At 42.3% G+C, this 24,276-nt stretch overlaps 1 protein-coding gene across 2 annotated transcripts in view; it reads right to left on the reverse strand.

Annotated features, from left to right (window-relative positions):
- LOC127424412 (semaphorin-3G-like) overlaps positions 1–24,276 on the reverse strand; it is a 45,959-nt gene that overhangs the window by 7,903 nt on the left and 13,780 nt on the right. The window contains exons 2-13 of one of the 2 annotated variants that reach the window (XM_051669598.1): positions 20,282–20,344; positions 17,896–18,150; positions 15,919–16,038; positions 13,358–13,448; positions 12,379–12,495; positions 6,890–7,038; positions 2,682–2,796; positions 2,220–2,289; positions 1,994–2,138; positions 1,071–1,302; positions 888–979; positions 502–543 (exon numbers count right to left, since the gene is read on the reverse strand). In XM_051669598.1, the coding sequence (XP_051525558.1) occupies positions 502–543; positions 888–979; positions 1,071–1,302; positions 1,994–2,138; positions 2,220–2,289; positions 2,682–2,796; positions 6,890–7,038; positions 12,379–12,495; positions 13,358–13,448; positions 15,919–16,038; positions 17,896–17,955 (1,233 nt within the window). In that variant the 5' untranslated portion in view covers positions 17,956–18,150; positions 20,282–20,344. The remainder of the gene's footprint in view (positions 1–501; positions 544–887; positions 980–1,070; positions 1,303–1,993; positions 2,139–2,219; positions 2,290–2,681; positions 2,797–6,889; positions 7,039–12,378; positions 12,496–13,357; positions 13,449–15,918; positions 16,039–17,895; positions 18,151–20,281; positions 20,345–24,276) is intronic. The other variant, XM_051669597.1, reaches the window with a different exon arrangement.

A 24,276-nucleotide genomic window follows, 5' to 3' on the forward strand; every position in this document is an offset into this window, starting at 1 on the left:
ATAGCTCTCAGATATCATTCACAATTGCGTTCAATCCAAAACACTGAAACACGTGTTATCAAAATTGGTCACAAGACACACGAGAAGTAATGCCGGGGCTGATGTCAAACTTGGTGCAATGTATCTTGAGGTGATATGTTTGAATGTGCACAAGCCTCAATCTCTTTTTGTGTTCAACAGAAGAAAAATAAAATTATAAAAAAGATGACCAAATTTTTTATTTTTGGGTGAACTATTCCTTTAACTCCTGTGGCTCCAGGCCTGCCTATGAGGTAAGTGTTCTGTTGGTCAGATTTAAAGCACCTGCTACATGCAACTGGTTGTTTTAAATGAATGTTTTATTGCTTTGGAGCCAACAGCATGTACACACAAAGTAGGGTCCCATATATCCCCACACAGCTGAAGCCCCTTTGGGAATTCCATGGAAAAATATTAGTTTTTTGTGCTGTTTATGTTAATTTACTGGAATAGAAGCGAAAGACTGCATGACTGTGAACTCACCCTCTTTGCAGATATGTCCATAGAGGTTATGGGAGTGGGTACCTGCAGAGGTGAATACACCATGAGAAACAGAACTAAAAGGAACACTTTATATGAACATCAAAAAAGTCACACAACACATAACACATCTTTTTAGCCTACCCTGCTGAAATATGTTGTATTTTGGATGCTGGTGTGCTAGTGTTCCCACAAGACTTCGACTCAGCAAGACTTCCTTGGTCAACCAGTATCACTAGAAAAACCATGCTAGTTGACTAGCTTTGCTAGCTAGGTTTTGCTGGTTTTGCCAGCTAGAAATGCATCAAACCAGCACTAACCATCATAAATCAGCCAACAACATACTCTGAAAGATAAACACAAAAATACACACACTTGTGTTAACAGACCTTAAACACATGCAGTTCCTCCAGTGTGATCTCCTCAGTGGTGAGAGAGTTGCCGTTTCCTAGTACGATGACCTTTAACACTGTCCCGATGTCTGTAGTGGTCAAAGGTCACAGGTAATTAACCAGTCACCAAGGATTAAAATACATGCGTTAAGTGATATTTTAAAACACACTCCCTCTTACCAGTGCCAATGAACATGACATCATAGTTTCCATCCTCAGCCTGAGTGCGGTCAACAGTAATATGTGTGAGTCTGTAGGGGGCACCAGTGCGGAGCAGCAAGGGTTGCCTCTGTGAGGGGTAAATGGGGTGCCACATGAGTGGGTGTGTTCTTGCGAATTGCAGCACCGCGTCTGGAAACTCCAGCATGCTGCGAAACGCACGGCCAGGCTGGGCTGTGATCTTACTGGGGCACTGAGGAAAAAAAAACAGAGTGAAAAATGAGTTGGAGAAAAAGTGTCGTAGATATGGGGTATACAATAAAAATAAAAATAAAAAATTTACTTTGGCCATGTTTACAACTGGTATTAACATCTGTCTCGGGTGAGCCAATCACAAATTGTCATCCAAGACAGACTGATGTTAACACGTAGTTTTAAAGGGATAGTTTTCCCAAAAGAGAAAATGCTGCCATAATTTACTCACTGTATTGTTGTTACAAACCCATATCACTTTCATTCTTCTGTGGACTATACAAGGAGATGTTGGGCAGAATGTTTGGCCTCATTTAGCATTCACTCACATTTTTTTTACAGTGACAGTGAATGATGACTGTGAGGAACAATTTGCCTAACATCATGAGGGTGAGTAAATTATGATAGAATTTTCATCTAATGACTACACCCATCACTTTAGGTTAGTGTGGTATCAGTTGACTTGGTGAAGTCTTATGCGGAGCTGTGGTTTTTGTATAGAACACATTTGTAAATGCAACTGTGATGTGGCCAGATGCATTCCTAACCACCTCTTAAGGTTGAGTGATCAGATCATAACATTTCCAAGAAGCATTGTATTGGATGTTATTAACAGGTGTAAACAAGGTCTTGCATTGCTCAGTAGTAAATGACCTGTATACAAAGATGTATGTGTGTGCATATTTTCTCACCACTCCTGGTCGTGGATAAGGGACTCGTCCTTCATAAGGTTCCCACTGATAGTCCGGACCCTCTTTATGAGCAAACGGCCCATTAAAGGCCTCACGGATATCAGCCATACTATACACACACACTGCATATCCCTGAAACACATTACTGGAGAGAGAACATGTCTGTTAAATACCAACACACATCAGTGCTTTATGTAATGATTAAAAAATGACACAGCACACAAACCTGATGGTGCTGAATATCGCGTAGATCTCTGGATTAGTTTCATCTTTAGTTCTTAACAGGAACACATCCTCTGCATAAACACACATACAAACAAACAAGCAGTAGATTTTTAAGGGATGCAAGAGAAAAAAATTATCCCTCAAGCTTATAATATAAAGGGTTAAATGGATAGAAAGTCTCACCCTCATGTTGTTACAAACCCATTTGACTTTCTTTCTTCTGTAAACACAAAAGGAGTTGCAAGGCATGATGATAGCCTTAGTCACCATTCACTTTCATAGTATGGAAAAAAGATATAATGAATGTGGATGGTGACTGAGTCTAACATTTTGCTTAACCTCTTCTTTTGGTTTCCACAAAGACAGAAAGTCATATGGATTTGGAAAAACGTGAGGGTGAGTAAATTATGACAATTTTCTTTTCTGGGTGAACTATCCGTTAAGGGTGAATTTATTTTCTCACCCAGCTGATGAAAGTGTGTTTGGATGCCGTGAGGTCCAGGAACAGAACACACCAGTCTGGCTTTAATAAATGTACTCCACTTATTCACCAGAACCCTTTGCCCACCCACGTCATTCTGAAACATCACATACACAATAAATGATAAGGCACTCATATGCATTTAATTTTCTTTTGAATCTGCAAAAAGTCTAATCCCAGTGTTTTTTACACTCAGAACAACTCCATAATATCCAACTGCAGTTGCGCAGCACCAGCCACTTCAGGGCACGGTAGAGCCAGGGCAGTCGTCTGAGGGTGGAAGTTGGGGCAGAGCTAAAGACTTACGCTGGCTCTACAATAGCAGCTCAGAACAACTCGAATTGGGTGGGGGGGTGTGAGTTGTCACACTTAATAACTGTTTTTGCTAATCCTGCCTTCCTGGTCAGTAAGCCACATTTACCAATTAAAAACGGAGGGAAGGTGTCACACTTAACGACTGCCTTTGACTCTGTTCTCTGCCTTATCACTACAGCAGTAGTATAAATATTAATTACAACCTGGCTACTCATAATCATTATTGTATATTTAAACAGTTCCTTACCATGTACATTGAGTTCGGTAGCGATCTCTGACCACTTTTTTTCTTTTAATGGTCTGTCATGATATGACATATGAGATATGTCGTACAAATATACATGCTGACTCCAAAGATCAATAAACTTCTCCTCCAAATGCACCATCCACGAGCGCTTTCCAGACTACGTGCTTTTTCTGCAGAAAAAAATAGTTTCCGTCCTCCGGCAAAAAAACTATTTATACATGAATTGCACTCATTGATCACTGCCTTGGTGGCGTGTTCCCCCCCCACCCACAGCCAGTGATAATTTCAAGCAAGGCGGATGTGTATTTTCAGTGTTTCAAGGCATTAACTCAGCTGGGAGTCCAGACAGTCAAGTGATTAACACCTCCTGCTGAGAGGTGCTAATGGGCGCTCTGTCTCCCTCTGCCGGGCCAGTGATTGTTAATGAAGCTAACACCTGAAAATCATTGGAAAAATCAGCTATTGTAGAGCCAAATTTACGTAGTTACCACAGGTTCCAGCCAGCAATCAGGGCGGAAGATCATGGTAGATTTTATCTGTTTGTTTGGTGGTTTATCAATATTCATATAATTTATTTCTTTTAAAATAGATTCAGAATCAGAACGACCACTCATTACTCCATGACTTTTTTAAAGCACAGATAGTCTTTTTAAATAGACTGGACATATTAAAATGATACCCCCATGAATGTTTGTTCATCTCAAGTTGTTTGTAAGTTCAAATTTGTATCTGTAGCACAGCATTTTACTCATATACTGTTTTACTTGTTTTTAGTCTACTATTTGAATGTGGATTGAGCTGTTGGTAATCTTTCCATTATGTCCTTACTACCAAACAAACTATAAGATTAAGAAGAAACAATTTGGAAAACTGTTTATAACCGCTGTTAATCCTCAATATATTGTGTTTAAAAAAGTTTATTGCATCCCTATCATTATTGAATCCTCATTCATTTATTTAACAGTTTTATTGTAGCATGCTATATTAATCTTACCAACCTTTACTTGCATTGTGCGGTGAGGCAGAAAAAAAAATATATAAAAACAATTAAAGGTCTTTCATTAAACTCATATTGGCCAAATCACGTGTCTCACCTCTTAAAATTAGGCTATTTTGTGGGTACAGCCTGTGTAGAGACTGCTTTTTACATTAATGTGTGGTGGATAAAACACTGTAATAATCCTATATAAATTGATCTACGAGATATAGATTAATATAGATGTAGATAAATGTAAATTAGATATTAAAGAGTTGATGATAAACAAAGAACGCAATATCTCAGTAAAAAGTGTTTTAGATTTCTATCAAATAAAATATTAATCTGAATATAAAATGCCATCGCTCCGCCCTCACTTCTGCCCTGAGACTGCCGCCCTGGCGCTTCTGTCCTGAAATGGCTGGTGCCGCACGTCTGCAGTTAGACATCTCGACCAACCTCAGTGAAAAAAGAGACTATCCCTGCATCCCAATTCTCATACTTTCCATCCTAAATGATATGCAAAATTAGAATTAGTGTGTCCCAAATCATATTAAACTGACAATTGTATGCTAAAGCTGCCTGGATATACCTTCTGGTGGAAAGTGTGCATCCGTGTAGGATTTTTCAGCTGAAATTGCCAACTACACCTTGCACAATTGAAAAGTTGGTTCTTTTTAGACTATTTAAGTTAAAGAAAATTTACCAGGAATGTGAGTTTGAAGCTGAATCAGCAGTTTTTACATGTCTGAATGTAATAATGGATTTTTTTTTATTTTTTTTATGCTAACGCTTTCATGCAAACGTAAACAGTCACTAGAATAGTATATACTTTAAATGCATATTATATATATATATATATATATATATATATATATATATATATATATATATTCTAAGAGACAATAAGAGCTGACAATCTACAGATAAACCCATAAAATCATTCACCTTCTAAATCATAATGAACTAATGGACAGTGACCTACAAAGCTGAACAGATAGTATAGAGAGAGAGAAAGGGATAGATAAAGAGAAGTAATGTTATGAGTGAGTGAGTGAGTGAGTGAGTGAGAGTGTGTGTTTGTATGTGTTTGAGACTCACCGAGCACCTAGTAAATGTGTATTTATCCATAAACATTCAGATCTGTTCCCGTGGGAACAAGAATACTTCAATATCCCATCATAACTTAGAGCATCACCCAGTCATGGAAATTACAACACTGTAAAGGAAGGATCTTCACAGATCCTAAGAATCATAACAGCTGGGCTTAACATCTCAAACACACACAGGGGTGGTTTAAATTACCTTAAATCTGTGTAATCGCCATATGTGGAGATATTCGCCCTCTCTGCAGTGTAAATGTGAGTGTAATTGCGAATGTGGTATAGTTGGACTATGAACAGCAGTCAAAAGTGACAGTAATGTGTGATTGACCCTGGCTCTTTGAATACTGACCTCTGAATGACAAGGAGAGATTTGTACAGCTCTTCTTACACTAGAGACCCTGAGTGTGTGATAGTGTGTGAGTGTGTGTACACAGTTACTGGGTCACTGGTAAGTGTGTGTGTGATACAGAGGTATGCAAACCATCCAACAGCTGTGTGTATGGGTTTGAAAAAAAAAAAAAAAGGTACTGATCATTCCATTATGATGGCCTTCTTTGGTTTCCTGCTTGTGCATGCATGTGTTGTATGTGGCTGTTACATGCTTTTGCTCTAAAAAATTCTTCAGAATTCATGTTTGGTGTTCTGCATTTCTCTCCTCAATGACTATAGGTGGCACTGTGGTAAAAGGGGATTTGCTGTTTGAGCCTTGATGGTATTCATACAGTAGATTGTACCGACCTACCTAAAAGAGCAAAAAGTTTTGAAATGTGCCGCCACTGATGCTGTTTTAGCTGATGCACTTGTTGTTACACAAAGGAATGTGTTTACCTTGGCACAAAACTCTCCTTCTCGTAGCATTTCGTGCTCTGGCCTGTTCTGGACTGCTGCCTGTTTGCTATTTTGTTAAGTATTATTATTATTATTATTGCTGTTAGCAAATATTGTTTTGTGGGGCCTGGGTAGCTCAGTGGTAAACGATGCTGGCTACCACCCCTGGAGTTCGCTAGTTTGAATCCCAGGGTGTGCTGAGTGAATCCAGCCAGGTCTCCTAAGCAACCAAATTGGCCCGGTTGCTAGGGAGGGTAGTGTCACATGGGGTAACCTCCTCGTGGTCGTTATAATGTGGTTTGTTGTCGGTGGAGCGCATGGTGAGTTGAGCGCGGATGCCGTGGTGGATGGCGTGAAGCCTCCACACGTGCTATGTCTCCGTGGCAACTGGGATTCATCCTCCGCCACCCAGACTGAGGCGAATCACTACGCGACCACGAGGAGTTAAAAGCGCACTGGGAATTGGGCATTCCAAATTGGGCGAAAAAGGAACAAAATAAAATAAATTAAAAATAATGTTTTGTTGGTTATTGTCTGTAGATGTTTCCTTACAATAAACAGGATGCCGTTGGATGTTTTAAGGGCAATTTCAAGCGCATGTGAATTTTTCAATAAGAGATTAGTTCATGGGTTTTGGCAGTAACAGTGGCAATTGTGAGAAAAGTTGACAATGTTGTTGGACACTCAGGAGGTGAGGTGTGATGATGATTTGTCTCACCGCACACACTCGTCCAATGCGTGTGTGTATGGCTACTTCGTCATCTCTCTCTGCAGTCTCAGTTGCTCTTTCAGTGAAGAAAAAATAAATTTTATCATCATCTCTATCTGCGCTGTCAGGAATGAGGTGGGCCGCAACAAACCTGGGCTCTGCAAACACAGAAATACACATATAATGCTTTTCTGATCACTGGACCCTTAAAAAAATGCTTTAATTTTACAATGTTTTATTATAATTAAGTTTCTCACAGGTATATATCATTCCCCTTCTGTCACTCACTCAAAGTTGTGTCAATGTAGTGACACTAGGGGTCGCCCTTGGGAGCCCCAAACACCTCAGATCTTTGAGAAAAGACCAATGAGAAAGGTTGGTCTCCCCCAGACATACGGGTATAAAAGGAGCTGGCTTGCAACCACTCATTCAGATTTTTTCTTCGGAGCCGAGCGGTTGTGTGTCAGCAAGTTTTCTTCCACTACCGGTACATTCACCTCCCAAGAAGCGTTTGCTGTTGGATATACGGCGCATTCCAGTGTCTTTTCTCTCCTTCTGTACAGATCTGTGCAGATTACGCCCCTGGGTGCTTCAACAGCGCTAAGAGAGTTTATATTCCTGCAAAGAGTTTATTTTCTCTATTAGAGCAAGCACATTGACGTGAACGACTTTTTAAAGATGTGTCTTTTTCAAGATGCCTTTCCATCTTTGTGTGATTCCTGGATGCGGTCGTTATCTCTCCGCTTCACAGTGTTCGTGGATGGTTCACGTTCTCATTGCAAGAATATGACCATGGCAACGTTGTGGTCGTGGCTTTCCTTCTTCCGGGGGAAAGCCACTCTAGCCGCCCCCCGTGCCATGCCTTCTACCTCCGGGTGCGAGGCCGGCCCGGCTGGCGCTGGAGGCGATTTGGGGCCTTTAATGGGCTTGGCTCTGCCGGGTAAATCCCCGCGGACCTCCCATTCCTCAGCACGCTCGTTTTCCCCCAGTGAGTTCTGAGAGGAGACCAGCTCGCCCCAGGGCCAGCTTAGTGTCCCTTTCGGAGCTCCGGAGCAGGATGAGTGCTCAATCGCTGCATCGGAGAGCATACTGGCGATGTCAGACACCGAGGACTCGAATGGGCTGCCACCTTCTGGTCGGCCCGCCCAGTCTGAGACTGACGGCGAGATGACCGCCAGGCTTGCCCGGGCCGCCGCGTGTGTCAAGTTGGAGTGAGTCCTCCCCTGAGCCCTCGTGGCTAGATGATTGGTTCCTGGGTTTGGGGCGCCGCTCATAGCCACTTTTTCTGCCCGAAACCAACCTCCCAGCTCGTCCGCTCTTACTACCCTTGATGGCGGGGCAGCCCATGGGTATACGGAGGTCCCTCAGGTGGATAAGGCAGTTGCGGTGCACCTGTGCCCACAAAGCACAGCCACCTGGCGGGATCGCCCAGCACTCTCTTCCAAGGCCTGTAGGACGACGTCGTTACTGACGGCCAAAGCCTACAGCGCCGCTGGTCAGGCTGCCTCTGCCCTGCATGCCATGGCCCTCCTGCAAGTACACAAGGACAAGGCACTAAAGGAACTGCACATGGGTATTCCTGATCCCGATGTGATGCAGGAGCTGCGCTCGGTGACCGACTTCGCCCCCCGGGGTGACGAAGGTCACGGCGTGAGCACTCGGGCAGGTGATGTCCACCCTCGTGGTCCAGGAACCCCACCTGTGGCTGAATCTGGTCGAGATGAGGGACGCAGACAAGGTTCGCTTTCTCAACTCCCCCATCTCCCAGATTGGCCTATTAGGTCTATCGGCCTAACCCACCATCGAGGACTTCGCCCAGCAGTTCTCGGCGGTGAGGAAGCAGATGGAGGCTATTCAACACATCTTGCCCTGGCATGGCTCAAGATCCCATATTCCGTCTGTTCACCGAGGGCATCCCCCTGTGGTGGCGAAAGCCCAGGCGGCTCCGCCTCAGCCCGAGCCCAGTTCTCAGCCCCAGCGTAGAGCCCCCCGCAGGAAGCTGACGCCCCCCACTTCACGGGCCGGCATGAGGACCCAGAAGGCTCCTAAGCACCTCTGAGACGGATGACACAGGGAGCGAGATGTCTGCTGCAAACCCGGAGCTGGTATCCAGACCACTCCATCCCCCAGTGGAGGGCCGGGAGGTAAATCCTTGGTTTCCTTTTCTTTTATATTCGCCGTACCCCGAACGGGCTACGGTACCCACATTCTCAATAAAAGTGTAGTTTCCTCACTCCCTGGGTCCCATACCCAGTGTTTACGACCGCCGTTATCACAGCAACTGGGCACTGAGCACCTGCGACTTAGACGCCGCGAACAAGGGCCCCTCGCCTTCACGCGTCCGGTCACACCACACTCACACCCATGGCCAGGTGGTTGTGACGGACTACGAGGATGGTCAAAAAGTCCCTCCTCCCCCATCGCTGACCCCCCCAACGCCGGATACATGGAGCAAGTGCTTCGAGGGTCCACTGCTCAGTGCAGCCATGAGTTCAAGATGAAGCAAGGCTCCTCGACATGGCATCCCCTGCTCCTTCCCGCCACGAGGCACCACCCACAGGTACATTAAACGTGATCGTCCCCTTAGTGCCCCTCGCCCGGAGCTTGGACGCATGGCTAGCGCTTTCCAACCCATCACGGTGGTTGGCCAGGACCATCCGACTTGGCTACGCGATTCAGTTCGCCAGGCACCCGCCCCAGTTCAGCGGCATCCGCTTCACTTCGGTGAAGGGTGAGAACGCAGCCACCTTGCGTGTGGAGATTGCGACCCTTCTGTGCAAGGGCACGATAGAGCCTGTCCCTCCAGCTGAGATGAAGAAAGGGTTTTACAGGGATTTTAAAGGGTACCGAAGAAAGGCGGTGGGTTGTGGCCAATCTTGGACTTCGATGGCCGTGTGTATCAGTACAAGGTCCTCCCCTTCAGCCTGTCCCTGTCCTCTCACGTCTTCACCTGATTTGGAGTCGGTTCGGCAAAGCACAAGTGACTTATTTGCCTCCCAAGAAACCTCCCACTGCCCGCTCTGGTATTCTCCGACGGGGGCCCCAGAGATGAGCTGGCCCCGGGGGCTGTGCAGGTATGCGTTCCCCCCAGTGTGCAAGGTCAGGGAGGACGAGGAGCAGGTCACCCTCATGGCCCTGTATTGGCCCACCCAGACTTGGTTCTCAGACCTCACGCTCCTCGCGACAGCCCCTCCCTGGCGAATTCCCCTGAGGAAGGACCTTCTTTCTCAGGGACGGGGCACCATCTAGCACACACGCCCAGACCTGTGGAACCTCCACGTCTGGCCCTTGGACGGGATGTGGAAGACCTAAGTGGCCTACCACCAGCAGTGGTAGACACGATCACTCAGGCCAGAGCTCCCACCACGAGGCAGCTTTATACCCTGAAGTGGCATCGGTTCGGAAATTGGTGTTCTTCCCGAGCTGAAGACCCTCAGAGATGCGCAGTCGGGTCAGTGCTTTCCTTCCTGCAGGAGAGGCTGGAGGAACGGCTGTCCCCCTCCACCTTGAAGGTGTATGTGGCCACCATAGTGACACACCACAATACAGTGGACAGTAAGTCCTTAGGGAAGCACGACCTGATCATAAGGTTCCTGAGAGGCGCCCGGAGGCTGAATCCTCCTAGGCCACGTCTGTTCCCCTCATGGGATCTCTCTCCTGGGCCTTCGCGGAGCCCCCATTTGAGCTGCTAGAGTCAGTCGAGTTGAAAGCTCTCTCCTTGAAGATGGCCCTCCTGATTGCGCTCACCTCCATCAAGAGGGTCGGAGACTTGCAAGCGTTCTCTGTCAGCAATACCTGCCTAGAGTTCGGTCCGGGAGACTCTCACGTAATCCTAAGACCCCGGCCGGGTTATATGCCCAAGGTTCCCACAAGGAGTCTGGCATCCTCGTGGGCACTGGCCCATGGCACCTCTCTAGCAGACATCTGCAGAGCAGCAGGCTGGGAGACACCCAATACCTTCGCGAGATTTTACAATCTCCGGGTTGAGCCAGTTTCGTCCCGTGTTCTGTCAGGTATGAACAGGTAAGTTCGGGAATATGGACAGCTGGCTGGGTGTATCGCTTGCGTATAGCACCTTTCCCCTCAAAAGAGGCGAAGAGGTGCGCTTCTTTTCCCATGCGAGTTCACGAACCTGGATGTCCTTCCTCCCTAGCCCTGTGGCTTGCGAATTCAGCGGAGGAATTCACAGCCGGAACCACTATGTGTGCTAATATGCCCTTACTGATGTAGGTGCTCCATAGGTGTCGGTTACTTCGGTAACCCCCTGTGATGTATTTTTCACAGTACGTTCTCCCAGTCGGCAGACCTGCGTCTCCCTTCGACAGAGCCCTCTCTGTCCTGGTCGCCGTGTTTGTAGAGCTCCTCCCCTTTCAGGCAGAACCTACCACCGCGCCTCTTCCATGTGCAGCTCTGAGCCCACATGACTAGCTTGCCACATGTTACCTCCCGTCCGGGCAGGATGTGGTCTCCGCAGGGTCTTTTCCCCCTGAAAGAATAGGATAGGAATTGAACACCTTCCCCGGCTAATATATTGAGCGTTAAAATGGCCCCAGCCGAATAACTGAATACTCTGTGGAGAGAAAACATAGAGAGAAAAGGTGGCTGGCGCGGTCTACTTCCATACTAGATACGTCTCTTCCCCCCCATAGGGATGTGGGAAAATATACAACGTTTTTTGGGGCGTTGGGGGAGGCTACGTGCAGACACAACGTCAAGTGAGTGACATAAGGGGAATCTCGGTTATTGTCGTAACCTCCGTTCCCTGATGGAGGGAACGAGACGTTGTGTCCCCCCCTGCCACAACGCTGTACTACCCGCTGAAATGGCCGGGACCCTGTCTCGGCTCCTCAGCACAAAACCTGAATGAGTGGCAGCTCCTTTTATACCCGTATGTCCGGGGGAGTGGCATGCAAATTCCACTCGCCAATTCTCATTGGCCTTTTCTCATAGATCTGAGGTGTTTAGTGCTCCCAAAGGCGACCCCTAGTGTCACTATATTGACACAACGTCTCATTCCCTCCATCAGGGAATGGAGGTTACGACAATAACCGAGACGGTAACCATCCTCTATATAAGATAAGATAAGATGGTGGGGAGAATTCACAAAACAGTTGTGCCACTTTTGTGCTTGGTATTTCAGCGAATAAAGCTGCATTTAATTCACTAGTCATCTAATTTAAACAGGGGCAATCAGTGCTGAAATAGCGCTGCGTCTGTGTTAGAGTATTTTAAAGAAGTCACTGTCATTCCTTTCCATACAATCACACCTCCTTTCTATGTAAATTAGGCTCAATATAGATTGCATAGATCACTATAGATGACTGGTCTGCATAATTCCTTTAGTGAATCAGCCACTCATCCATAATAGACAGCATGTGCAAATAACCAGCACTTTTACCAGGTGCAATTTATCCTTAGTGAATTCACCCATGTGTTCATTATATAATTCTGCATACTCGTGTGTAGATCTGGTAGGAGTTTATCATGTGTTTTTGTACCGTGTAGGATTCTCTGATCTGTCTCTGTTCTTGTTGGTGAACGAGTCCCTAAACTCCTCAAAATCACAGAGTCTCTGCCCAGAAAATCTGCAGTCAGACCTGTGTACAGCTCTCCACCTGTGAGACAGACAGAGAAAGATTTGTATAGAGGGAGAAAGAGAGGAGTGAGAAGAAGGAAAGATAAACAGTTTTCTGCAGGATGCCTTCCTGCAATATTTTTCATTACAACACACTCTCAGCCTAAAAACACACACTTAGACAGAGATCATTATAAAATCAGGCGAAACTTGATATACTGTTGACAGCCTTTCCAAGACACACCCCCATACACATAGTGTTATAATATGGGGTCATGGTAATGGAAGATGTACCACTCTTCAGTTTTAAACACATGCACAGTCCCCCCCCCCCATAAATTAAGGAAAGGTGTGCGTATATCTGTGTATAATGTGTGTCCAAGTCCACACTGTCCAATCAGTGTGTGAACTAATGTCCAAGTTCACAAATATGCAATCCTAAAACTCTGTCCATAATGCATTGTATCTGGCAAAATGACAAGAAAAAAAATGCCAAGACTGTGCAGTGTTAACACACACTATACACTGACACACTGGGAGCTGTGTCTGTGCCCCAGAAGACTGTAACATACCCACTAACATACACGCAAAGGACAGAGCCGCTCCCCCCCCCCAAACACACACATACACAAAACCTGGCCTGAAGAGGACCTCAAATTTACCCCATCAGAGCAGTCAATCTACAGCGGCCCATAAACTCTGAAACCTCCACCCTGCATGCACAAGAGCCAAAATGCTCACACACTTACAAAATCCCACACAAAAACTAACTTGCACTGACATACTCATAAACACACAACACAAACATGTAGTGGCATGAACTTTAACACAGCAACTTATAACTCAGTCACAAACTCCCGCACACACACTTTCATATTTTTTTTCCCCACATTCAACTGTACCTGTGAAGGTGCTTGCAAAGGGTAGTTTGGGGTCATGGGGACATTTGCCCCTCCCGTTCTGCACTGTGGTACGATCCAAACTGAACACATGCTGCCAACAAGAAGACAGAATTTCACAACTCAACAATAAACTAGTGCAAGTGATTTTACAGTTGTTTAACAATAAATTATTTATATGATACTGTACTGTATTATTAACACTGATGTTCTGTTTGGGGTCTCAGAGACCCCAAGGCCCTTTTAATATTTCCAAAAACATATCAGGTTCATACCCTAAGGCTTTTTCTAATAGTATTAGGAACTGATGACAGAGCTGATTATAAACAAAATTTCAAATTGATAACATGCTTAAAATAAATGCTATAGGGTCTGTTTGGGATCTCAGAGATCCCAGGTTTGAAAAAAAAAATGCTAAATGCAATTTATTTGTACATTGTAAAATATTCGTATCTGTTTATATCTCTGCCAGTTATTTAAATTTGTTTTATTATATTTTAAGGCATTGTGTTTTTGCTGAGGTCAAATTTACCCTAACAAAATCAAAGATACTATATTGGATAACAGGACATTTCTGAAAAGTGCATGCCTACTTTGTGATAAAACAGTGGGTTAATGCTTCAATGATATCTGTAAACTGGGCTTTTACTAAGAATTGTTTTTAATTGCTATTGTTATGTTTATATGCACATTATTAGGGTCTCTAGAAGCCCAAAAGTAAAGACAGTAAATTTAAACAGAAGATGGGGGTTAAAATATTAGATCCTTCAAATATGCACAAAAAGTATATTGTGTTTGTGTGGTTTTCAGCTTTTAGTTTGTTCAGTATCAGAAATTTAATCTATCGTATAATAATAGTAGTGCAGAAGTTTTACTGTCATTGATGTCAGACACTGTGTGTGGGTGTGTGTCCACTGGTGTGTAAGACAGATTAAACTCCTGGTGAACTATGCCAGTTCCTACTACATACAATGTAGTATTGTGTATTTGACAGACCTCCCTGACACCCTGACTACCTATGGGGTGACACACCAGTTAAACACACACCAAAGGAAGCAGGACCTACCCTCTAATGCCAGCTTAGACATAGCATGATTACTTAGCCATGTAAATAGGGACATATCTTACTGCCCTGCAAAGGCAAAACACAAAACAGAGTTATGGCTAAAATCAAGTCTCTTAGACTCTGATCTGTCCTATAACAGACAGGTTTGGCTCAATTCAGCTCATATTCATAGAAAACTGAGTGAGAATGTTTTTTTTTATCCACAATCAAAAGCCAGTTTGAAGCCATTTTTTCTCTGTTTCAGTGTTGGTGTTGTTACTACGTTTTGGCTTTGTAGGGCAGCATAGACCTCTTTTGTTTTAATATAAAGCTAATTATAATTACTACAAACCTTATATTTCTATATACCCTATATTAGATGACCCTAAACACATCCTAACTCTAACATTAAAGAAAACATTTTGCATTTTTAGAATTTGTAAAAAACAGTAATTGCTTTATTTATGAGTCTATTTTCCGATTGAAGATGTCCCTGAATGTCCCCAAGATAATTTTTTGTCAGATTTAGCTAACTTTTGGGGACAATTCTATCTGCTCATATTAAAGTGCGTTTCCACATGTCTCCTTTGCTACTGAATTAGTGAGTGTCTGTGTGTATTTGCTTTGTCTCTTCTCTCATGATCTAGTCTTGACCTTAAGGGTCAACCTGTTGATGGGTTGACCTCTGAACTTAAACAATTTGGTCTCTGATATACATAAGCAAATTAGATCCTCCTGATGTGCATACACAAACACACTAGGTGTGAAGTTGTGGGAGGGAGCTATTGTGTGTGTGTGTGTGGGTGGGTTTGGGTGGTTTACGAGGACATTTTTTAGGTTACAAACTGGTAATTGCAAGGGTATTATGCTATAAATGTGGTTTATGAGGACATTTCTAGTGTCCACATAATCAAATCGCTTAAAAACATACTAAATCTACCACCCCTGGAGTCGCGAGTTCGAATCCAGGGTGTGCTGAGTGACTTCAGCCAGGTATCCTAAGCAACCAAATTGGCCCGGTTGCTAGGGAGGGTAGAGTCATATGGGGTAACCTCCTCGTGGTCGCTATAATGTGGTTCTCACTCTCGGTGGGGCACGTGGTGAGTTGTGAATGGATGCCGCAGAGAATAGCGTGAAGCCTCCACACACGCTATGTCTCCACGGTAACGCGCTCAACAAGCCACATGATAAGATACGTGGATTGACTGTCTCAGATGCAGATGCAACTGAGATTCATCCTCCGCCACCCAGATTGAGGCGAGTCACTACGCCACCACGAGTACCTAGAGCGCATTGGGAATTGGGCATTCCAAATTGGGGAGAAAAGGGAGAAAAAAAACAAGAGAAAAAAAACCATACTAAATGATGTTTTTTTGAAAATGTAAAAATGCAGAAAGTTTTTTGTGATTGTTAGGTTTAGGGGTAGGGTTAGGGGATAGAATCTATAGTTCATACAGAATTAAAATCATTATGTCTATGGAGAGTCCTATGGAGAGCCGCACCAACACGTATGTGTTACCTCTCCGCGGTGTCCGACATACACATATGCACACACAGGTTGGAATGCTCCTGTTCCACAGGCCAGTAAGTGAGTGCGGTTAAATGTCTGCAGCAGTCGTACAAAGTTAGCACACTCCATCTGAGAAATTAGACAAAAAAAAGGGTACAATCTTGGTGACAGTATTCAAAAGATGAAAAAAATAAAAAATAACACAGGATGGATTCAGATGTGCTTTGCCTTCCAACATCCCTATACTGCACAGTGATGATGGAAGGCAAAGCACATCTGAATCCATCATGAGTAACATCCTGTCACTTGGTTGTCATCTGGTTGGTTTTTAAAAACAGCACAAATGTATCCTTCCACACTCATAACATTTCAAAATCCTGCTTGTGTAGTCAGACTGAAACCAGTTTTCTTTGTAGGTTCCTTCATTCAAAAATGCTGCCTGTGAAGTAATTTAATATGTGTATATGAAGCCGAGCTACAATCACATTATCAAAGTCTGTTCGTTCGACTTTGCAAAAAAAACAAAAAAAAAACAAGACAAGTTATTGTTTTAGTCCGACTAAAATCTAACTTTTAAAGTGCATGTAAATGTACTGATTGACTGAATGGGCTGTGATCCAGCAAGACAGGTGCCTTAGATTTCAGACCCAGCTGATGATTACAGCCTACTCGTACAAACATACAAACACACATATACATTGGCCAACAATGCCAAACTCTTTAAATGCAGTTCCTGATCAAGATGGATTTTTTGAGAATGGCTGATAGTTCCCTGTTTGGTGTTCCCTGAGTGTGTGGATGGAGAGTTACAGGAATCAGCAACATTTTGTAGCAGAGCAAAAGAGTGAGCAAATAGCAAGTAAATTATCCCCACTTAAAACTTATCACTGAAGGCCAATTAGAGCTATCAACATGGGAAAGAAGCTCTCATAGGCTAATTACAGAAGAGTATAGAAAGAGGAAGAAAACGTAAAAACACTCACACGATTAACGTGCACCTCTTGTGTGTAGCCTCATTGACTGTGTCAGGTCAAAAGCATTGAAACATGAATGAAGGAAAGGTCAAGGGTCATAAAAGATGCAGGCAGATGCTCAAACTGCGACCAGATGTTAACCAGCAGGACAGACAGAGAGAGCAATCCAACACAACAATGTCGTTTTTTGGATTCAACAGTGTGTAAGCTGTGTTCTAGGGTGGGTCACAACCCCAAAATATCACAGGTCCGTTCTGATAGGATTGCAGAAAGTGAAAATAAAATAAAATTACATTTTGACCCAGTGTCCATTGTTTTGCACAGGCTATGATGTTAGCTACTGTTTTGATGAAATTTGAAGAAATGGTCAATTTTCCTATTCAGCCAATGTCATGTTAACAGTTTTGCATTTTGTTGAGTCTACATAGTTCATGGTAATAGTAATACTTTTTCATATTTAATGTAAAGACAGCCGCGATATCAAGTGAAGCCCAACTGAATCATGTAAGTTTTGCTCTGCGCTGTCCCAGAGCTCTGCCAATGTTATCTCTGGAGCATGCTTATGTGCACTGTGGTGGTTCGGGTGAAAGCATGCTTCATTTGTCCCACTGAGATGTGCATATCAGATTTGAGAAGCATCACTGAACACGAGATGAATACAATTACATTTGCTTCGGCTGTGGCCACCTGCCAAAGTGACTAGTAAGAGTGACAGAGTTACCTGGCACTACTGATTTCTACCCGCATTTGGCGGGTGGGTGGGTATTAATGTCAAGCCCTGACTGTGTTGGGTCGCCACTTGATGTCTAACGTAAAATTTGGGTCCTGATGAAAAACCAGTTAAGAAGTACTGCTCTTCTAGGGCACATAAAACTCTTCTGAGCTCATAACTGTGTGTTGTTTCAGTGTAAAACCATCTAGAGCTTAAATAACAAATATCCTGTTCAATTCCCCAACACATACTCACACAATGAACAGAGTCATTAAAACACTGCTGTGAAATCACACTCACCTGGCACACCAAACAATACTGCCGGGACAGCCACCACAGAGCATGTTCCCATGGAGACATCTCACATCTCCACTTTACGAGCGAAACATACTAAGACACTAAATACTAACAGATGCAGAGTGAATTTCTCTAAGTGTGTGTGTGTGTGTGTGAGAGAGAGAGAGAGAAACAGTTCACCAACAGGGACAGGGGACAATGAAAGACTTCAGAACATAATTAACATGTTCATGGTGGTGAAAGACAAAAAGGGAGAGGCTGAAAAAGGAGAAACAGAATGAGAAAGAGAAATAGAATGAGAAAGCAAATGGGAAAATAAACGAAACCTTAACTTTGGTGTATGTATTGCGACAGCTTCCTATGGTCATTAGATTTAAGAAACTTGTGAGTCACACATACACATGGTTGAAGCAAGACAACAATATGTGAGTGGATCAGATCTCCTTTATGAGCGTTTGGCTTCCTCTCTCCACTCACCATGCCAGCTGCAGCACAATCAGATGATGGACAGATGTTTTTATTTGAAACTACAGAATGTAAAAAATCAAATGCAATGTTCTTAAGAATCACACTAACTAAATATTGAGAAATAAACCTTGTTTCAGGGATTTTAAATGTTTTTACTGTCATCTACTGGATATAGGATATTCATAAAAGAAACTGACATTTCAAATATGCAAACTTCACGAAAAACTTTGGAACCTTTGACACACTGACCCAGCTTTATTTGGGGCGGGGGGCATTTAGGCTTCATTCATACCGCAGACAAATCTAATTAGTTTTACAAATCAATTTCGTCTATCTACATAAGTTGTGTAGATAGCCATTGTAATTACCTTTTGTAAATGTCAGCACAATGACAAGATACATTAGAGAGTAGCAGTCAGTGTGGAAAGAGACAATGGAAAACTGGAAATTTTGCATCTGCTGATGCCAGTCATGACATCTTGCCACGGTGCTGAACTCATGAGGTGTTTTAGACCAAGGGTTTTCAAACTGGGTTCCGGCACCCCCAGAAGTTAACAACATTTGCAGAATTTAACATTACTACTGTTTCATTCTGAAATCCTGAGATTAACATATTGATTATTTTAGACGACTAAATCACATTAATCACTCTGTCAGTCATTAAGTCTTTCCTTTACGCTTTTAACAGCTAGAAATAAACCAAATTTGCATATATTTTTATAAATTATTAGGAAAAATTAATTTAATTTAGAAATTAAAAATATTCATTTCTGAAAGGTCATATCTCCTTCCTTGCAACATACATACTTTCAAAAAATAGTTTTTATTTATGTTACATCTTCCCCAGAAAATATTTTAAGAAATAAAAATGAAAATGTAAAAGCCTATTATTTAATTTAGTAAACAACATATTGTCTTTATAATATTTTTTTCACACAGTATAAATGGATCTTTATACATAAAACATATATAGCTCTTTTATATTTCAGAAAGGGGGTCCCAAGCAAGGGGATCATCTTATTTGGGGTCCTTTGCATCTAAAAGTTTGAAAACCCCTGTATTAGACAACATAAGCATTGCAGGCATTACTGTATTTACACATTCATGCTTATTCATGCATTCATTCACCAAAACTGCTCTCACTGGCTCATTCACCATTAAGGAAATGCCACATGTGAGCAAAAATTTGTGAATTCAGACAGCCGGTGACACTACTGCACTTTGTTCATGACAAAGTGCCTGAATGACAAAAAGAATATTTGAAAAAACCATTTCCTGATGTCAGAGTTGTCCAAAGTATGCAGTACTAGAGAGTAAAAGCCTTGTTTTTTGGGGGGAGTAAAACGCTGTTTCAGTGTGGATGTGTCACAGATGAGAGATGAACCAAACAATATCATAAACACATTTACAATGATCTAAATAACATACTAGATAACATAGTAGATAACTCAAGAACTGACAAAGGTGATCAAAACTAGAGGGTATATATACAAGCTGGTGCTTGATGAGGGAATTGGGAACAGGTGAGGAAGATGGGGAACAGATGGCTGTGATGAGGGCAGTGCAACATGGGAAATGTAGTTTGGGGCAAACTAATGACAGAAGACAAAAACCATATCAAAATAAGAGTCCTTATGAACATAACGGTGACTAACTGTGACAGGATGAGAGGCATTAACAAAGCAAAATCAATGTGTTTTCAACCAAAAGCTTATTAATGTGGATGTGAAATGAAACACATTTTCAAATATCCAACTTCATGTAGTTAATACAATTTGGTTTGTATTTGTTATTGAATTTTTGTTATTTGAATTTTTTTTTCTGTTCAGAGCAAAAATCTGAGTTAGATACATCACAAAATGATGGATTTTTGATGGTCTGAACAATGCTTTGGTGAATTCAAAACCAGTTAGTCACTCACCTCAGGATCCTTTCCTTTGAGAATACAGTCCTCATGGTTACCAGGCAACGAAGGCCAATGGATCTGGAGAAAAAGTGGAAGAACATATGAAATTTTATTGCCTCATCATAAATTAAAACATACACTTTGCACAGCCTTGTCACACCCAGACAAATTTACTTGTTAAAACTAAGCACGGTTCCAGAGGTCCATGAACACAACAAAATTAGACACCCGCTGTTAAACAGAGACAGTCAGATACAGTATATGAGGGTGGCTGTGTGACAAAAAGAGTGTCTTGTGAGTGTTTGCTGCTCCCATGAGTTTCAGCAATAAAACCAGAGATTTATGAAACAATAGATTTATGAAAACAATAAATCTGAGAGTGTCAAAGTCAGCGAAACCTAATCTCATATTATGATTAATTGAGAAATAAACCTCAAAACCCATCAGAATTCCTTCATTTTTCACATAACTCTGCCACAGATGGAGGACCCCCTCGATCAAAGTATATAATAAGATTGTACATCCTGTCACATTAATTTCATATGTGTCATAGTTCAGTCTGGCACAGAACCACTGTCACATTCAGACCACGCAGAGACTAATGGGATTCTTTCTGCAGATCTGCAACTTCCTCATATTAGTTGGTCCACATTAGCATTAGAAAGCAGAATGAAATAATTTTTCATCATTCATCATTCAAATACATATCAGAGATATCAGTCTGCTAGCCAGATTAAATAATGATGAGTAAACAACAAACATGTTAAGAATGTCACCTAGCCAAAAATAAATAAACTAGTGGGAAACATATAAAAGAGTGTGTCAGTTTTTGACAGAAAATATTTGTTCAACACTAGTGGGATTTGTTGATTATCAGAACTGTTTGGGTCATATGGTGGTTACAAAGAGATTCCTCTGCCCAAAATATTAGATCATCACAGAAATGTCTGTCCCAGCCTTCATACGATTAAACAATGACTGAGTCACTGGATTTTATTGACCTTGTTGAGCTCTTACATATTTTGACATTTTCTAAATCTGGAACCTGCAATCAATTACATTACCCAGTGTCCTTCCTGTGCTTAAAGGTATTTCCTGTTTCCTTAATTAGTCAACATCCTTTTCCAAAACACTTACTGGTCTAATGTAACGTGTAATGTAACATCATATTTTTCATGTTTGTCCTTCAAAGTTCATCATTAATGAAAAAGCTCTGTAATGTGAACCATATTATGAGGGCAAGGGTTCTCTGGACTCACTAAAGCAGCCTCACTAATTTACCCTTTCTATTTGTTAGGGATACACTGCGTTTAAGATTAATCATTCTCCATTAAGAAACACAGCAGCTAGACTTTAAAGATTGTAAGGCTGATCTTAGACCATAGCATCCTGCCAGTCATCTGAAACAAATGGGTGGGCATGATAACCCAAACTGAACTGAGATCAGTTGAGATAAAGGCTTAAGTGATGGGGATTAACAGTGAATACATCCCCAAGAGGGAAGAAGGAAGTCTGATCAGGGCTGGGTGATTTTCCACTTAAAGAAAAACATCATGAGTCACTGCTTTGATTCTTGTGGCACCCTCCACTTTGATCGGGAATTTTTTACAGATAAAATCTGCAAAGAAATGTTGTACACGTATTCACACACATCCTAATAATTACACATTAAACGACCCTCGTTTTGTGCAGTGGTCAAAAGGCTAAAAGCATTTTATGAATTTTTTACTAAAAATAAACCAGATCAGCTGTAGTGTAGCATATGGTAAGCCTTATGATTGCAACTTCATTGTAATAACAATGTAATAAAAATGTAATTTTTTTATTTTTTTATTATTTAATTCTCATTATAGAAACTAATATATAAAAACACACTCTGGCCAGGGGTGGTATGAAGTCCTTACAGAGTGCATGAAGATCTGACCAAGCAGAAAATGTCTGTATTTGAACCGAAGGTCAAGGGGTCATAACCCCAGAGGTGGCAGCCACTCCCACATGTCTATCACCATGGCAATACACTTCCTATTCCTGTTCATATCTTCTAACAAGGCCACACACAATGACAAGGTCTATGGAGACATAGGGCGTGATCTCTAAAACAAACACACACATATAACAAAAATAACCACACTTTTTGAGGCTCCGGTGACTTAGGTCAAAACACATTCAAATGAACAGAGGCTTTAATTTAGCTCAGCAGTGCACATATGCATGCGCGCACACACACATGCACTCACACACACACAAACACACACATACACACACAAAGTTAATTACGTGAAAAAACTGCCAAACCCTAAAACAAGTACTACCAAAGCAATTCTGCTTTTTCAGTCCATTTAGTTCAGTATCTATTTAACACCAATCATGACTGACAATTTTATGTTATAAACTGCATCAATAAAACAATAAGGGGCACCAAACATCCAGCATGTAAAATCAAACAAAGACCATTTATGTTTTTAAATGTCTTAGTGTGCCCTAAACACATCTTTGTCACAAGTGTGGCCAGTTTATAGGAGTTTAATGTGTTGTTTGTGGACAGTTGTTTATGTGAGATTTTTTTTAATAAAAATTCTGACTCATGGACTGACTGATTTCCAAAGAAAACAAAACATGGTAATGTATAGACAAACAAGAACTAAGAGTGTGTAAATATGTGTGTTCCATTAAGATTATAGTTTTGTGTAGGATTATAGAAAAACTAAACAAAATTTCAGTTTTCATATCATCCTTGAGTGAGATAACATCTGGCTTGCTGTCCTCGACAAAGGGCTCCAGCTCAAGACTCGACTCAAGTTGTAAAATCCCCACTGGAGTATTTAATGAATTAAGTTTATATAATATTTAATACATAATAGAAATGAATAAAGGTGGAGTTGGGGTGGTGAAGGGATGCTGAAGAATTGTCACAGGAGTGAGGCAAGTGGATGATAATACAGTATACCATAGCATTGTGATTGACAGCATAAGATGAGCAGACCCCTCCCAAACTTTCATTTAAAACATATATCACACTCTCCAGAAGTGAAAAGTGGCAAGTGGCAACTTCTATATGTGCTGTATCTTAAATTGCATGATTACTGTATGTTAAAAAAAAGTGTTTTCCATGGCAGACATCACCCATTACACCATTCCAATCTAATCGCGCCACAGATCGCTTGTTTTAAACTGAAAATTCTGTCATCATCCACCCATATATGTTGGATCAGGGTTTGAACCTTGCACACTAAACAAAAACTGTACCACTAAAACAGCATGCCTCACACTTATATGAAGAACCACTAAGGTGGTTTTCATATTGGGCATGTTTGCTGCGGTCCGAATCCGAGTGAGTTTGTTCCCGGTGCCCCCTGAAGCGTTGGTCTGGTTTCAGACACACATGTGATTCTGTCGAACCCCGGTGCTTTTCCGTCATCAACTTGCATCATCACAAACGTGCACATGATGGAAAACACAACACAGGTCGCACCAGAGTGAACGAAACTTGCGTCTCTGTGTGTTGCATGCCGTAATTCAGCAGTTAAACATGTCTAGGAGAAGGCGACTATATCGGATGCTCACAAACAATGATTTTTAAGGAAACAGCTGGTTTCACGCTCACTCACACACCTTATATAAAAGGCACTGCACCTCTCCTGTGTCCCACAATGTTCCCCTGTCATTTCCGTCCTTCGGATGAGATGTTAAACCAAGATCCTGACTCTCTGTGGTCATTAAAAATCCCAGGACACTTCTCGAAAAAGAGTAGGAGTGTCCTGGCCAAAATCCCCCCATTGGCCCTTATCAATCATGGCTTCCTAATAATCCCCATCTATTAATCAGCTCAATAACTCTCTCCTCTCCACCAAATGCTGGTGAGTGATGAGCCTACTTGCGCACTATGGCTGCCGTCGCATCATCCAGGTGGATGCTGCACACTGGTGGTTGTTGAGGAGAGTCTCAGGTTCGGTACCACGGTCCGTTCCCCCGGTCCGCAAAACAGCTTTCACATGACCCACTTTTCATGT

Source organism: Myxocyprinus asiaticus, chromosome 33, assembly GCF_019703515.2.
Source record: "Myxocyprinus asiaticus isolate MX2 ecotype Aquarium Trade chromosome 33, UBuf_Myxa_2, whole genome shotgun sequence".
In the NCBI taxonomy this organism is placed as follows: domain Eukaryota; kingdom Metazoa; phylum Chordata; class Actinopteri; order Cypriniformes; family Catostomidae; genus Myxocyprinus; species Myxocyprinus asiaticus.